Source organism: Cyanistes caeruleus, chromosome 2 (genome assembly GCF_971803275.1).
Source record: "Cyanistes caeruleus chromosome 2, bCyaCae1.hap1.1, whole genome shotgun sequence".
Taxonomy (NCBI): Eukaryota; Metazoa; Chordata; class Aves; order Passeriformes; family Paridae; genus Cyanistes; species Cyanistes caeruleus.
In genome coordinates this window covers 77,698,299-77,712,361 of record NC_141702.1, presented here as the reverse complement: position 1 = coordinate 77,712,361, position 14,063 = coordinate 77,698,299, and the positions used below count along the sequence as shown (strand labels likewise).

The window sequence follows — 14,063 nt, the reverse complement described above, 5'->3', positions numbered from 1 at the left end:
TGATACGTTTAAATTAGTTTGTAACTGTGCTGTAATAGTGGAAAGTGAGAGCTGCTTTTTCTGATAGATGTTTCTACTGAAAGAATTTTCATCATGCTGAGTGCTTCACTTTCAGTAAGTTACAAGGAGGGTTGGGTTGTTAAAAAGCCCATTTGATATGGTGACTGGTGTGCTTTCTAAATGTTTGGAGATAGAAATTTGGAGAATCTGGTATGTAAGGAATCGATTGGAGAATATTATACTAGAGACAAACTTTGCAATAGTGCATGCTAGATGTAGCTTCTAACTAGAGAACTGATTTTTCTGACCTAATTCAACTGATTTAGTTCCTTTTACAGTTTTAGTCATGAATTGAGGAATATATTAGGATTCTGAACTTTCCAAACTGATTTAAGGACCATTGATTCAAATTATCTCTGGGAGTGATATATGATGAGTTTTATAATCACAGAATCATGGAATATGCTGAGTTGGAAGGTATCCACAAGGATCATCCAGTCCCATTCCTGGCCCTGCAGGGGACCATCCCCAAGTTGTGTCTGAGAGCTTCTTGATCTCTGCCAGGCTTAGTGCTGAGACCACTTCCCTGGGGGGCCCAGTCTGGTGTCCAGCCTCCCTCTGAGTAATGTATGATGATGATTCCTTCCACTATTTCTATTTACTTTTTTTGCAGTTACCCAGTTTTTTCATAGTATTGCTTTCTGACTGAATATTGTAAATGATAGCACTGTGGTTTTGTGATAAGGCTTAGGCATTTTGACAAATATGGAGATGTTTTTGTAAGCAATATGACCATCCATGCCAGAACTAGGATTTTAAATATCATAAATATTATTGTTTGTAGCTGTTATGCACATTGCCTTGCTCTACCTGCCTATTTTTCCAGATACAGATCTGTGAAAACACTGAAGTTGCCTAGAAATAGAAACATGTAGTAAATGATCTACCACAGACCACTTCTGCTTTCTTTGTTTTCCCCTGTGTGAAATGCACACAAGCTGAGGTCTTAATAATAGTTAAGAATAATTAATAATGTTGCAGGTTCAGACACAAGGTCAAAAATGCCAAATTATAGTGTGATCTTTAGCTATTTCAGGAGCTTCCAAGCTCCACCTTGTCCTTTTCTCCGGTCTGAAATCTGCCTTCTTCCCTCTGGCTCTCCATTAAGGGAACTGAGTCTTCAGGGGAGCTTGATACAGTTCTGTTTGAATATGTCATACAATCAGGCATGGAACATTTAATGCATTTAGAGTGTTTTCATTTTCACTGGAAATTGAACTGATTTCAAACCAGTTGTTACTGAAGATGTTTATTTTTCCTCTTTGGTGAGTAGATCAATCACCAACAGAGAATGATAGGGGTTTGTTTGTTTTTCCCTGCTGTATGGAGAGCTTTCCAGGAACATGTGAAGAACTGGATTGGATGTCTTTCAAGAAAATACATATATTGAAAACAGATTTCTTTACATGTGACTGCTTTCTTTTGGGATAGCTAAAGTTTAAACTCTTTGCCTGTGTGTCATATTTCTAATGTACTTACCATCATACACTGTATGGTTGCTGGGTCAGGCTCAGCTACTGGAAGAATGTTTATTTCCTGCCAAGTAATTTTTCAACAGAAACTACTGGGTATCAGTCAAGGTTTCATTGTATAGGGCAGCTATTCTTACAAAAATCATCTTTTTTTTCTTGTAAGAGGGGAAAACAGTGCATGTCCCAAGATGTTATGTGAGACATTCTGGCTGGATTCAGGACAAAAGGAACTGAACTTGTCTGTATTTTCCCTTTATGCTCCTGTCCCCTTCACCAAATAAGTGAAGATGTTCTTGAAGTTTTCAAATGAATGAAAATAGTTGAAAAACAGCGACAAAAGAGCACTTTGCGGGTGAAAAAAACCCCATGATAAACTGATTATTTCTATTACTGAAAAAAGAGCTTCTGTCAATTAAAGCAGCATATTTTGTATGATTTCAGGTTATGGGTATCTAGATAAGACTAGACATAATTTTCTTTCTTTTTTCCAGGTATCTTAGTAACATGAAAGAATTACATTTGGTGTGACTGCACCAAAGCCAAATGTGCTTGCACCAAAGCAGTTACATGAATACATGGCATTTTGTTTTGTGCTGTGTTTTTCTCTTTGATGTTTCTATTTGTGTAACAGAATACCATCCAGTCTTTGCCCTAGGTAAGAAGCTGTAAATGTTTGCATATTTGCTATTAGTGGCAAGGTCTTAAGAAGTTTTCCTTTGAAATTCTTTTTTTATTTAAAGTATTTCTTGTTTCAGAAATGATCATCGAATTCCTAAGTTCTAATTTTTTTTTGCCATATACAAATGTTTATTTGGAATATTTATTTCTAGTATGTTTACTTACGCTCTATATTAAAGCTTGAGTGAGAGGGGTTTTTTTGCTATTTACAGATACTTTTACTTTGTTTTTTTAATGGCTTGTATATATATACATTATTATACATTATTGCACAATTTATTATCACCAAAATGCAAGTATCTGCTATATGGTAGGTAAAAAAAAAAAAAAAAAAAAAAGTGGGTAGGATATTTCTGATAGATTATTCTTTGTGATCAGGGTGTTCTGATTGCAATACACAATAGCTCAAATGTGTCATAGTTATGAAAGTTTATGACTATATCCAAACTAACAATTATATACTGCATAAAAAAATAATTAAATTAAAATGTTGAACTTGACTATCCCCTTTCTTTCTTGGCTTTTCTGAGGAAGAGCTGCATCTCTCAAAGAATATATCTGTTATATATTAGAAAACACAGATGTTTGATCTAACTATAACAATTTATTGTAATGCCTGATGGGGCTGGGAAGGGAAGATTGCACCAAAACAGAGGTTTTCGGTGCAAGAGCTGTTAGATATTTGTTAAAGGCTACAAGCAAGTTCTTCATTTGCTGCAAAATTGACACAACCTTTGTTTAAAAAAAAAAGTTTATTTGCTTATGTTTTTAAAGGGAATAACAATTTTAAATGCACCAAATTTGAATTATATTAGGAAATTCTGTAGTTGTAATCTGTCTTGGAGAGATTACTGCATTATTCTCAGGTTCAGGTCAAGTGCCGACACTTGTGTGCAGATACCACAGAGAAAGCTGTTGTGAAAAAGCCTCTACTTGCAGTCCTCTCAGCCTAGAAATTTTAAGCTTTTAAGTATTTCATGAGGAATTGTTGGTGCCAAGGAGTTTCTTCAGCTGTTTAATGGGGACAAGGAAAAAGGAGATAGCAGAGGAGAATCCATGTTTCTTATGTATAATCAGTACTATTGGTACTTACATCCTTGAGAGCTGGAGCATCTTAACTGAAGAATCCATCAAAATCAGCTACTAGAACACTGCCGTGGGGTGGATAGTGCTGAATCCAGTACCAGAAGAGCTCCTGTTTTTACAGATCAGAGAGATTTCTCCTTTGAGTCTATGGTGGGAGGGAAAAGTAAGCAAAGTATTAGTTGGGGATTAGTCTGCTGTTTAAAAAGAGATTACTCTAATTTGAGAGAATATGCATAGAAAATTTTTGTTTTCATTTCAGTTAAAGGAAATCAGCGTTTTTCCTTCTGTGTGTAAAGTTGCTAGAAACTGGGACTGTTTTCCATTCTTGGACCCAGGAATGACCTGAGTCACGAATGTGTTTTCTATCAGTGTAGTGACTACATACTATCAAGAAGTTTTTAACAAAGCATTGTGCAAACTATGCAAAGCACTGCTTTCAGAGCAAACAGACTTAGGTTTGAAAGCTTGCTTCCTAAAGTCTTCTACTTGAATGTTTCAGTTAATTTTGTTTCAAGTTGCATTACCTTGTAAGTAGTTTTTCTCTGTGAGGCAGCCTGAAATCTTTGCAGTTTCTGTGTTCCAGACAGCCTGTAGCCTTTCATTTACAATACCAAGTAGGCAGTCAGTGCTATACAACATGGTAAAGTTAGTTTTCCTAAATTTAAAACCAGTTGTTAGTTCCTCGGGAGTGGTGTGATACACAGTCCTCAATACCAATTGAGGTCAATCCTAACAAGCAATTATTTGATTGGAAAAATGACTGAGAGGGTGAATTTGCAAAATGAGCAAAAGCACAAGTCTTCAAGGCTACAAGATTTTAATGAAACTAAGGCTTGGGTTTTAATGAGGTGTAAAAAAGAGGCAATATTTTTGTGCTTTTAAGCATTTTACTTCTGCAGAGTTCTCACAGAACGTTTTTGTCCTTCTGAGAATTTGAATAATGTGAAATCTCCGGTATGTAGTGGTCTTCAGCTTGGCATCTTTGTACAGTGTAAGGAATCATCTGTTTACACTTCCATGAATTGCAAATCACAATTTATAATAGTGATCATTGTAATAATATTTTCTTGAGTATTTAATGTCATAATTCCACTTTGAAATTTAGATAAATGAGTGGGAGATTTCTCCTTGATGTTGAAATGCATCCTTGCTTAATGGTCTTTGCTGTGTGTTTTGATGCCTTTGTTCTTAACTATTCAGGGATTGTTTCATTGTTTAACAGAACTATATACTCTGAGCTTTTAAAAGGATAGCTTGTTTAAGTTTTAAAAAAAAAGCCTTTAAGTTTTTTTAGTTTAGTGTTAACAACAAAGATCTGTCTGAACTGTCAAAATGCTGTTTTGAATAATGGTTGAATGTAATCTGACCCAATGAACTGATTTTGTATCTATTTTTCTAGTGATAAAATTGGCAATCAATAAAGTAATCACTATTTTGTCATAGTATCTGCCATGAAGTTTGGACTAGACCAGAAATTACTTTCTCCCATTAAGCAAAACTTTACTGTTCTATGAAAACTTTTATTAGTTTCATCATTTCTGGCATTGCTTCACTGGTAGTTTAAGTTTGACCATTGGATTTTATAAGTCTGCGTGTGTCTCAGTTTGTCCTGGTGGTCTTTGTTACAAGAGCGCTTGGGTTGACAAAGAGCTGTTGAAATAAGTGTGTTGTTTGAAATGTAAATAGTGTTTAATGTTTTTTTAAAAGCAAGATAAAAGGAGTGTAACTCAAGATCTAATTGCATATCTACAAGGTACTAAAATAGTTCTTGTAGTAGAAAAACTTGGAACACCTAATACCTAATTCAGAGGAAAAAAACCTCAAAAATTCTAATTATTCTCCGTATTTAATTTATCTCTGTCACCTGTTATCTGACATGTTTATGGTTTCTGAATTTCAGACAATGATTATGTATAGGTTCTTCAGGGAGAATGGAGGTTTTGTTAGTAGTTTTCTGTGTTTATGTATTATTGTGTACACTCTTGTGGAACAAGGCTGCCACAGTTACTATTGAAATACATCCTAAATTAACTTGGATTGTAGTTCTTTCTTCTGCAACGTTTTTCAGACTTCATTGTTAGAAAATGTAACTTGGCAGAAGTCAACATGAAAAATAATAAAGCCAATTAATGTTTTGAAACATCAAGAATTTTGTAGATTTTCTGTTAAACAAGTATCTTGCTATCACTGCCTCCAAAAAGAAATATTTTAAATATTTATTTTATATATATTAAATATTTAGGTCTTTAATTTAGTCTTAAAGTTTGTGAATGTTTGAATTAATTTATGAGTAAATCTCTGAAAGTTTTACAAAAGTCTGTATGTATTGCAGGGTCCACAAAAACTTAATGTTCCATAAGCTTAAAAAAATGCCCACTTTGTTTCATAAATATAAATAAATAATAATAAATAAAGTTTCATGTAGAAACTGTCTATGAGACAGACTTCTGTGTTAGGAAATCAAAGGAGCTTTTTGATGATAAATTTTCCTATTCATTCATAATTTTTAAGTGAGCTTATGAATAAAATAAGAACTGTGTAATTCCACAACCAGAGTTGCACTGTAGTTGCTGTTATTTTTACAAACCTTTCCTCTACTTTGTTTTTGAGTAAATAACATAGGTGAGATCAGTTCAGTTTGAACTCTACACCTGCTGAGTCCTTAGGAACCATAGTATGGATGAGATGGCAGCTTTGTTTTCCCTACAGATGTACTTTTACCTCTTGCCTCCTTTTTCTCCAGACACCTTTCTTCCAAGCAGCTGAAAAATTCCAGCTGTCTCATGATGCTGTCAGGCACTTCTGGGCCTGACACAAAGCCATGACCCACCAGGCAGTCCTACAGCTGGTGTTTATACTTTGGTACAGGTATACAGGTTGTGTGAGTAGCTAAGGGAGCAACTAGAATAAAAGAGGAGTGGTGACACCAACTTGCTGCTTATAAATCACCCAGAGGAAATGTAAAGAAACGGAAGAAGCACAGGGAAAATGGAAGTGGTTGTCTAGGCAGAGCATGGGAAGGTCAGGGTGATTTGTGGGGTTTTCAGAAGGAGTCTTCAGTCTTTGGAGAAATTGAAGAAAAGGAATTCTTAGAATTAGAAGAATTTAATGTAAAGTGCATCTGGAGTTTCTGTGTTATAAAAGACTGAAAGGCACTTTTCCATTCATCCAGTCAAGCTAAATCCATGTCAAATGTGGTAAAAATGTGAGAATCAATACAGCTTAGAAGTGCTAGAGAAGGATAAAATCAGGACAAAATAATGCCACAGTCACCATGTTAGCTGGGATTAGGTGGTGGGTAAACATAGTGGTTTATGGCTGGTGTTACCATTCATGTAGAGAGGACTTCATGGGTGGACCATCACCACTGAAGTCCCAGAGGTATTTACTAGGGGTTGATTCTGGCAGCCTGACAAGATTTCTAGACTAAGAAGCAGAAGTCTAGAGAAGACTTATCCTCCTAAAGAGGAATATCAAGGGTCCCAGGATAAATCAAAGGGTATGAGGAAACGTAAGAAGGGTGGAGATAGCAGTACTGGTATATGCATAGCAAATGATTGGATACTAACGCGGTAAAGACTAGCGTTTTTAAATAGGGTGTGGTTGGTGGAAAACAGCTGGTTGTCTGGTTAGAAGTGGGACAAGACAGGAAAACAAAATAAACAAGCTATGATGATTAACACTGTAAAGCAAGCTGTTGCACAGATGAAGGAAATCTGGTGGAACAATTGTGACTGTTACATGAAAACTGGAAAATGTTCTTGTTGGAAAAGATAGGTAAAGAAAAAAGCAGTGCAGTCATAGTGTGTATTACTGATACAAAAACTTGGGAAGAACTGAGATGAAATTGCATGGATAAAACGGCTCCAATGTTTTATTTGGGCCAGCAATGTTAAATTTTGATATGAGTAGTTGTATCTTTGAGATTTTTGAGGTGGGAGGTCCAGGTGAAATTAAGTAGGTGCTGGACAAGCGAGGTGTTGTTTCTGACAAGTATTAAATATCTGGCTCTTTTCAAAGGATAGGAATTTGGGGCTTTTTTTGTTAGTTGCAGGGGGATTTTTCCCCTAAATAAGCTTGGACCAGGACATCCTTCAAGTTAAATGGATGGGAAAAAATGTTTGCATATAGTTAGTATTACATAGTAAGAGGCATTTTTTAAAGCAAGTAAACTATTTCATCTGAAATAAAGAGGTTAGGAATAGAAAGAAGCATGTGAAGGTTTGCCATTCATTTATCTTAGATGCAAAAAGCTATTTTAAGATTATATTTTAACAAAAGGAACAAATCTTTGGGGGAGGGATTTCAGAGCAGTTGGATGAATAACAAATTAAAAAACTGTACTGTAAGTAGGTGGGGAAATCAAACAGCATAATATTGTGGAAAAAAAACGACAGCTCAGAAACCATAAGGTTGTAATAGTATTTCCAGAGATTAAGCACAGAGATATGGTCTGGCTAAAAAGAAAAAAAAGTTCTAACTCAGCCATTGAAGATAAGCATGGTAAAACAGGCGGAGTGGATGAAGAGATTGAAATTTGGCCAGGCTTGAAGATCAAAGTTGATATTATATCATGAGGACCTTCGTGGTGTTACACATATGTGAACATAGAAACAAAGCAAGAATATACAATGGGAATGAACATAGAAAACTTATGTCCGAGGAGGGAAAAGTCCTTTTCAAGCTTCATGTACTCAAGCTGTGGATAATTACCAGCTGAGATTGATCAATAAAGTGATTAGACTGAGGGTGATAAGTAATGTAAAAACTCTACTGTGATTATTTCCAATTAGCATGGTATGCTTATCCCAAGCAGACTCCTATTGTACTACTTAATCTCAGAGCAGAGATTGGAGTGTGACGTGCGGAGAATGCATTTTACGTTCTAGAGCTGTCTTTTACCGTTTTAATGCGGCAATAACATAGTCTTTGCTCACGACATAAAATTCCGTCAGAACTATCTGGTTTTGTTGCTTCCAGACTGAACTAATGAGTCTCTATATTGTGTTTTTTTGACTTGATAACTCATTGCTATGACAGCTTAAGCCTTGGGAAAAAGGGTGTGTTACATGGTAGTAGAGTAACCTGTTAACATTTTTAAATATTGCATGTGTAAGAACTCATATAATTTGGAATTGTGAATTTTAGTTGGTTTCTACTCTATTTCTATTTAAAAACTTGCAAGGCAGGAATCTGAGTCTCCAGTTAAACTAAGTCACAAAATCTTATATCTGATTGTGTTGCAAGTATTCTGTATTTACATACTTTTTCTATTGCGGTGTATTTATGTTGAAGGTTATTAATGAAAAAGACTGCTCATTTGATAGTTTATTGTTTAATTTATTGTTCTGTGATCTAATATCTGTCAGGTATTGGCCGTGCCATAATGTTAGCATTTTCTTACCATTATACAAAAAAAAATATAAAAAATTGGCATTTTCTTGCCATTATGCAACCCAAATTTTATTTCTTCAAGCTTTATTCAGAAACACAAAATTCAAAGTTAACTCATTTTTGATACTTCAGTAGTAGGTAGAACTGTGAGAGCTTATTTTTTCAATATATTAAAGAATGCATTAACCACAGATTTTTAGGACTTCTAAATTCACTGTCATCTACTCTGCTTAAGGAATGTGTAATATTCCTAAGTTTGCCTACATTTTCAGTTTTTGTTAGAACTCTGAGCAGAGTATAGTATTGGTTGTGGGAAGGGGGAGAACTCGTTAACAATTATATTCTCCTCTAAGATGTTGCTGACATTAGGCTTTTCTAATGTCTAATGTTTCTAACAAAACATTAGGTTTGTGAAATGTAGAAAGGATACATTTTAAAATAAAATAAGTTCTTCGGAAAAAATGTTTCTCTTTGTATTTCAGTTTTTCTTTTTGAAGAAGAAACCTATTTTGATTGACTTAAAACATTTCTTGCCTTTCATTTCCTGTTCTCCTCAAAAACATTATTTTGCAGGACTTATTTAGAAGCTTCCTGCTTTTCTAAGGCTTAGAGCAATTATTGTTTTTAAATTTTTCAAATGCATTTTACTACATTCTTTGGTGTCATGAGTACCCAAGGAATTGGACAATTTTTTGGTTTAATTTTTGCTACAACAGAGTACAGAAAAATGTGCTGCTGCATTGCATTAAAACATCTCAGCAGAACTAAAATAGAGAAATATAATGTATTATATAGTTTGTATTCAAGTAAGTTCTAAAATCAAATATTACTTTAAAAGTTTTATTTTAATCTGACTCTTTTGGATTGCCTGAAACTGTCTAAAGGAGTGTAATTTTATTAATGTGTCATTTGCCTTACTACAAATACATCTCAGCCATTTGCTTGGCATAGGTTTCTGGGCAATCTGTAGGAATAGGCCTCTGGAGATAATTTTATGAAAAAGAATGTGAATAAGATGAAGTATGTGAAATATTAGTATTTAAAATTGGGAGGTTAAACATCAGTTTAGAGGGTAAATTATTGCTGCATGTTCTTTTCTTATTAAAAGAATGAAGCCTCTTAATAAATCCCATTAACATCAATAATAGTTACAAGATGTTTAGCAGTTTGAATCACAGAATTGATTTTATGCAGCTGTCAGTTGCATTATTGATATCAACAGTTGGGCTTAGAAAGAAAGAGAGAAAGGTGATCCTATCCATTTTTTCTTTTGCTTGGGAATCTTTACATTCATTTTCAGAAAGCTGAGAAAATTCTGACCTGTGTAGCACTATGTGTAAATCTTTGAATTATTAATGAGATGTTGATAGGTGAATCATGTGACCACAAGTAATTTTGTATTCCCCTATTTATATACTGGCCTTAAATTTGCTACTTAATTGGTGAGTAGCATTTGAAGAGAGTTTCTCCCTTATCTTAGAATTTCTAACCACCTTTCTGGCTATAGCCTCCTTTAATATTGTAAATTTTTTTGCTATTGAATTTTGATTTAAATAACTTCATATGGATTTTCAGAGAAAAAATGGGTGTTGCAGTTTTACTCTGTGAAAGTTACCATTCTCTTTCAAAGGGCTTCAGAAGAAAATATTTCAACAATCCAAAGCTCCACCAAAACAAAGAAAATAGCCTGAATTGAATTGTATGCCAAGTCACAGTAATTTATTCTGTATTAGAACTGTTTTCAAAACCGTGGTCCACTACAATATGTTTGTCTTTCTCTTTTTAATAAGAAATGTCATGCCTAAAACACATCAATTCTGTCTTAGGGGAAAACTAGCTTCAGGACTGAAATGCATTTTAGGCAGGGTCACTTCAAAAGTTGATGCAGTTTGACTCTGCAAGTGTTTGCTTGGGATTGTAAGTTTTATTTTTATTCCTGGTATTGATTATGGTTGATCATCATTTCTCCATTATGTCAAAAATGCCTAAAATTCCACCTACTTTGAATTTATGGGGAGGTTAGGTTGATGAAGTTTAAGTAAATACTTAATCAGGATATACTTTGCATTTACAGGCACTTGCAGACCAGTTTGAAAATACAAATACATCAGTATCTGAACGCATGAAGATTTTCTACTGTTGTCAGGTGCCTCCACATTGGGCCATACAGGTGTGAAACATTCCCATTTCAATCTTTTAATCTTAAAAGTCTGTAGTGGTTATTTTTGATGCTGAATCGTTCCAAAGTCAATGAGTGTGATGTGACTTTGAGTTGAAACACTGTAGAAATAGAGACCTAACATACACCAGGTGTTGCTGGAGGGAGGTCAAGTTCTACAGTGGTTTGCTTTCAGATGTCTTGTTCTGACATGCACAGGAGTAACTGCTTGTTAGTGCAATTCTTTACTTTACTTTTTTCTAGTACAAAGTAGACTAAAACTTGTGAGCTTCAAACATATCTCCTATTAAAATAAACTCGCCGCTGTCTTTCAATACCTTTTATTACTGGTTTACTTATGCTACTGTTACTTGCTTCTTTCTTGTCTTTTAAAGTTCACTATGGGAAGTTGATCATGGTGAAGTCAGCCAGTACACTGAAGAACTTGAGTTGAGAAAGCTCTTCTTTTGAGATAGACCCCTCTTTTACTAGTATTGACAGGATTTTTTATACCATAACTACACTGTTCACCTTGATTTTCTAGAACAGAACTAAACACTAAAGTCTTATCTGACAAGATAAGGTTGTATTTAACAACCTTGAGGAAATTGTTAACATTGAATACCTCCAAAGATATTCATGTTGGTTTACTTTCAATGGTGTTTTACTCCTTTTTGATTTCTAATCTCAGTGCATGCTGTTTTAACCAATCATATCTTCTCTGAACATTCTCAAGTTTTTCTACATAACCTTTCAGCAGGCACTTGCAATATAACCATCAAATATGGTTTTCATTTCCAGTTGTCAGAGTGGCATTCAAACCAAGCCAATTTTCTAAGCCAAAGATAGAAATGCTAAAATAGGGATTTATAATGAAAGATGACTCAATCTTCTTGATTGAGCCATAGTAATGAAGACACAGTGCATATATAAATTTTACCAAATATAACAGCAAATTTAATTAAACATCAATGAGATTTAGTTTTAGACAATGGCAATTTTTTTTCCTAAGTGGTTAATATCAACCTAATAAAGACGTTTTCAGAGTTTGTTACATAATTATAGCAAAAGAGTTGTAGCCAGATGTTAATTTTTTTACTACTAATCTATTCCTCTCTAGTAACTCCTTCGATTTGCAACAGATATTGAACCCAGACCAATAAAGATAGGTTCATGACATATGTACAGAATTTCAGGGAGTCCATTCAGGATCACCAAGTCCACTGCATAGGTTAACTGTGGGATATCATAGCACAAGTAACGGTCCATACAAAGAATGCTCCCATTTATTTTTGCAAACCTGTTTGTCTATCTGTCACACATAGTACATAAGTTGCCCTTTCTTCAAAGGTTAAAACCTATTTTCAGTTTTGATATTTTAAAAAATAAAGACCAAAGATGACTTTTCAAAGTCATGGAAACATGCCATGTTTGGTTTTGAATTGAGGACATTTATTTTCATTAGTACACTGAAATAATAGCTGGATTTGAAATAACAAAGAGGCTGACTGAACTGTGAGGAAAACTCGACTAGGGTTTAGGGTGAACCTAAACTCCAATCTAATACTGATTTGGGTAAAAACCAGCACCCTTTGGCAGTGGCTGTTTGGGACAGTGATTTCTCACAGCTACTGAACAGAATTGTATCAGAGCCTTTGCTCTTGCTCATGGAGCATCTTTGTTTCTCCATGGCTGCGGATTACTGTGACAGAGCATTGCTAGAAGGGGCTTTAATTCCCTTCTTTGGGGTCTGTTTCCCACTTGGCATTCCCAACATCCTGCTGCAGCTGTTCTCCAACTGCATGGGCCTCATTTAAGGGCTTGAAGTTCATGTCTATCAATTCATTCTTGCCATGTCCCTTTCTATTTGTGTATTATTATATTGTTAAATTGTTCAAAGCACAACAGTTTTCATTGAGTTGGGGGGATGTTTTGAGGTATATACACTGTTTGAGGTTCCAACCTGAAATTTCAGGAGAATAATTCTGTATTACCTTTTCCTGTTGATGTCAGAAATGCCTGTAACATCTTTTTAAATTGTAGACATTATTTGCTACTTTCAGTTACCTGGAATTTCTTACCCTTCCAGCGTCAGCTTGCGAACTTACTCTTCGAGCTGGGATGCACCAGCTCTGCCTTACAAATATTTGAGGAACTGGAAATGTGGGAAGATGCAGTAATCTGCTATGAAAGAGCAGGACAACATGGAAAGGTAAGAAAAATGTTTCATATAGCTGACATCCCATCTTGAAATAGCATTTGAAAGGGGAAGGATTGTCTGGCTTTGGCTGAGAAATCACTAATGACAGTCACTTCTACAGGGGTATCATCACAGGAAAATCTGCTTAGGAAAAATGGACACATGGCATAAGGGCTTGTCATAAGCCATGAATGCTAAAAAATTAGACTTGGAGTATTAGCCACATGAAATAGAAGTTGGTAAATAAGAAGCCACTTGAGATGCAAGAAGTTTGTGATAGTGATCCTTGAAAATATTCAAGGATAATTAAATTATCTACTATGGATAGACAGCAATGTGGGCATTTCAAGAAAACTGTAGCAGTCATTCATGATGGAGTCTTGGAACTGTCTGGAGGGGATATTTTCTTTCCCGCTTGATTTCAAGCTGTCAGCTGTAGATTTAAAAAATACTTTAAATAGAGTAACATCAGTGTTTGCTGTATTTAATTACTTAATGTTAACATATTCAAATTAGAGAATCAAACACTTGAGACAAAAAGTGGTGTAAGATTAAAAGGCTTTACTTATTAAGTATCTGTTGATGTTTTCCTGAACTTCTCCATCATTTCTTTAGCACTGTGTGTGATCAGCTCCAAAGACAATTAAAAGCCATCACCTAACTCTGCATATCAGTGACATAACTGTTGAAAATTAAAACTGTTTAAAATTGCTGGTAACAGGCTATATTAGCCTTCCTATTGTTGATTATTTTGCTTTTAGTGTTAGAGCAATGGTAGGAAGATTTTAGAAAATTATACCTGGGAGCATTGCCTACTTATATGTAACTTTAGTTGTGTTCTCTTTCTCATGCAAACTCTTACATAGACTGTAGCAGGAACTTATGCTATCAAGCAGTGTTTTCAGAATTTATATAAATACTCAGAAATATTAAATTTCAGATGAAAATACAGTTTCTTCTTCCCTTCCTTTCTCTCTGTTTGGTATATGGTAGTATTAAATTTGTGACTGTACAT

General features: G+C 34.8%; 1 protein-coding gene across 3 annotated transcripts in view; it reads left to right on the top strand.

Annotated features, from left to right (window-relative positions):
• The window catches only part of TTC27 (tetratricopeptide repeat domain 27), a 113,704-nt gene that overhangs the window by 69,924 nt on the left and 29,717 nt on the right, over nucleotides 1–14,063 (top strand). For all 3 annotated transcript variants that reach the window (XR_015283517.1, XM_086878082.1, XM_086878083.1), the window contains exons 11-12: nucleotides 10,765–10,860; nucleotides 12,938–13,060. Coding sequence is in view for 2 of the 3 variants with exons in the window: in XM_086878082.1 (XP_086734208.1) it covers nucleotides 10,765–10,860; nucleotides 12,938–13,060 (219 nt within the window). In the remaining variant the exon portion in view is untranslated. The remainder of the gene's footprint in view (nucleotides 1–10,764; nucleotides 10,861–12,937; nucleotides 13,061–14,063) is intronic.